The sequence below is a fragment of the Seriola lalandi genome, unplaced genomic scaffold (genome assembly GCF_002814215.2).
Source record: "Seriola lalandi dorsalis isolate HSWRI2012SDOR001 ecotype SW California unplaced genomic scaffold, Sedor1 jcf7180002005766, whole genome shotgun sequence".
Taxonomy (NCBI): domain Eukaryota; kingdom Metazoa; phylum Chordata; class Actinopteri; order Carangiformes; family Carangidae; genus Seriola; species Seriola lalandi.
Window position 1 is genome coordinate 1 of NW_019476419.1, and position 1,307 is coordinate 1,307.

Consider the following 1,307-nt stretch of genomic DNA (forward strand, 5'->3'; position numbering starts at 1 on the left):
CTGGAAAAAGCACCAATGTGCTGAAAAGAAGCCATTTGAAAGGCTGTGTAAGAGCCTGAAATAAGCATGGCCATGAAAAGAGGTGTTAATTTAACTGTGACATTTCTCTGTGATGGCTGGAAAATGGTCTCAATAGGCGACATAAAGCACTAATTTGGTCAGACAGTAAAACACCCCCCTTATTCCCCATTAAATCTGCACCATGTACTATTTATCAGCTGACACTGTGATCTATTTCTGCATCCTTATAGTCCAAAACCAGTGTTACTTCACCTGCCTCTGAACAAGAAATCCAGCAGCTGCAGAAATAGCCTACCTACAACCCACCAGCTTGTGTGAACCCGATGAACCGGAACGAACAATGGTGTCAGCAGTACTTCAGCGCTACAGAGGTCTGCGTGTCTTTGTGGGGGTTTACCGGTACCGCTCACCTGTCAGGCTGTCGTAGCACTCGATCTCGGTGCTCTCCACGGCTCTCCGCTGCTCCTCGGTCAGCTTGGCCGCGGCTTGGTTCAGCAGGTTGACCTCGGAGCCCGTCGTCCCATCGACAACATGCACCCCTTTGAGCTGCAGCAGCGCCCGGTGGTACTTGCCTATCGCTTCCCGAAATTTCTTCTCCTTGTAGCAGCGATGACCCTCCGCCTTGAAGTCGATGGCTTTCTGGATCTTCGTCTCCATCTCCATTTCAGCCGAGCCGGCTCGATAACCACCACCGCTGCCTCCTCCTCCTCCGTCTCCTCCGGCGGCCGCTGCCAGGCTCCGGCCGCCGGTCTCCGGGTAGCTTTTTAGGCTCTTTATCGGGTGCTGTTTCGCTTCCATGTCTCTCAGTGAAAGCGGCTGGAGCGGGCCATGGTGCTCGGACACGAAGGTGTGTTTTGTTGGGGAGGACCGGAGCAGCGTGCTCTGCATAAAGGATGCAGGTTGGAGCGGCACAGGCGGTTGGACAGGCGGCGGCGCCGGAGAGACGACGAGCCTCGAATAACCGCCAAGAAAACAGCTTCAGGAGCGTCTCCGATTTGTAGCTTGTGCTTTAAGAACAGATGTTAAAGAAATGTAAAGGCAGTTTGTAGTTATAAAGAGATTAATAAGGCTGGAACAGCTGGCAGAAGCATCCTGAATTCCCCGACCAGCAGTTTTGCAACAGTGGAAAAAAACGATTCCTCGCGCTGGTCCACTCGCGGAAGGATGCTCGGGTGGATTTCTATGGTAGCAGCCTCCGAGGCACGCGCAGCTTCAGCACCACAGACAGCACACACACGACAACCCCTACCGCAAAGCATTGTGGGGGTGAAAAAAAAAAAAATAGA

At 52.8% G+C, this 1,307-nt stretch overlaps 1 protein-coding gene across 1 annotated transcript; it reads right to left on the reverse strand.

Annotated features, from left to right (window-relative positions):
• Positions 1-431: 431 nt before the first annotated feature.
• LOC111670379 (tetratricopeptide repeat protein 9B-like) lies at positions 432-1,230 on the reverse strand (the record flags this gene model as incomplete). The annotated part of the gene is made up of 1 exon (XM_023427094.2): positions 432-1,230. A coding segment is annotated over exon 1 (478 nt), but the record flags the coding sequence as incomplete, so codon positions are not given.
• Positions 1,231-1,307: the final 77 nt, after the last annotated feature.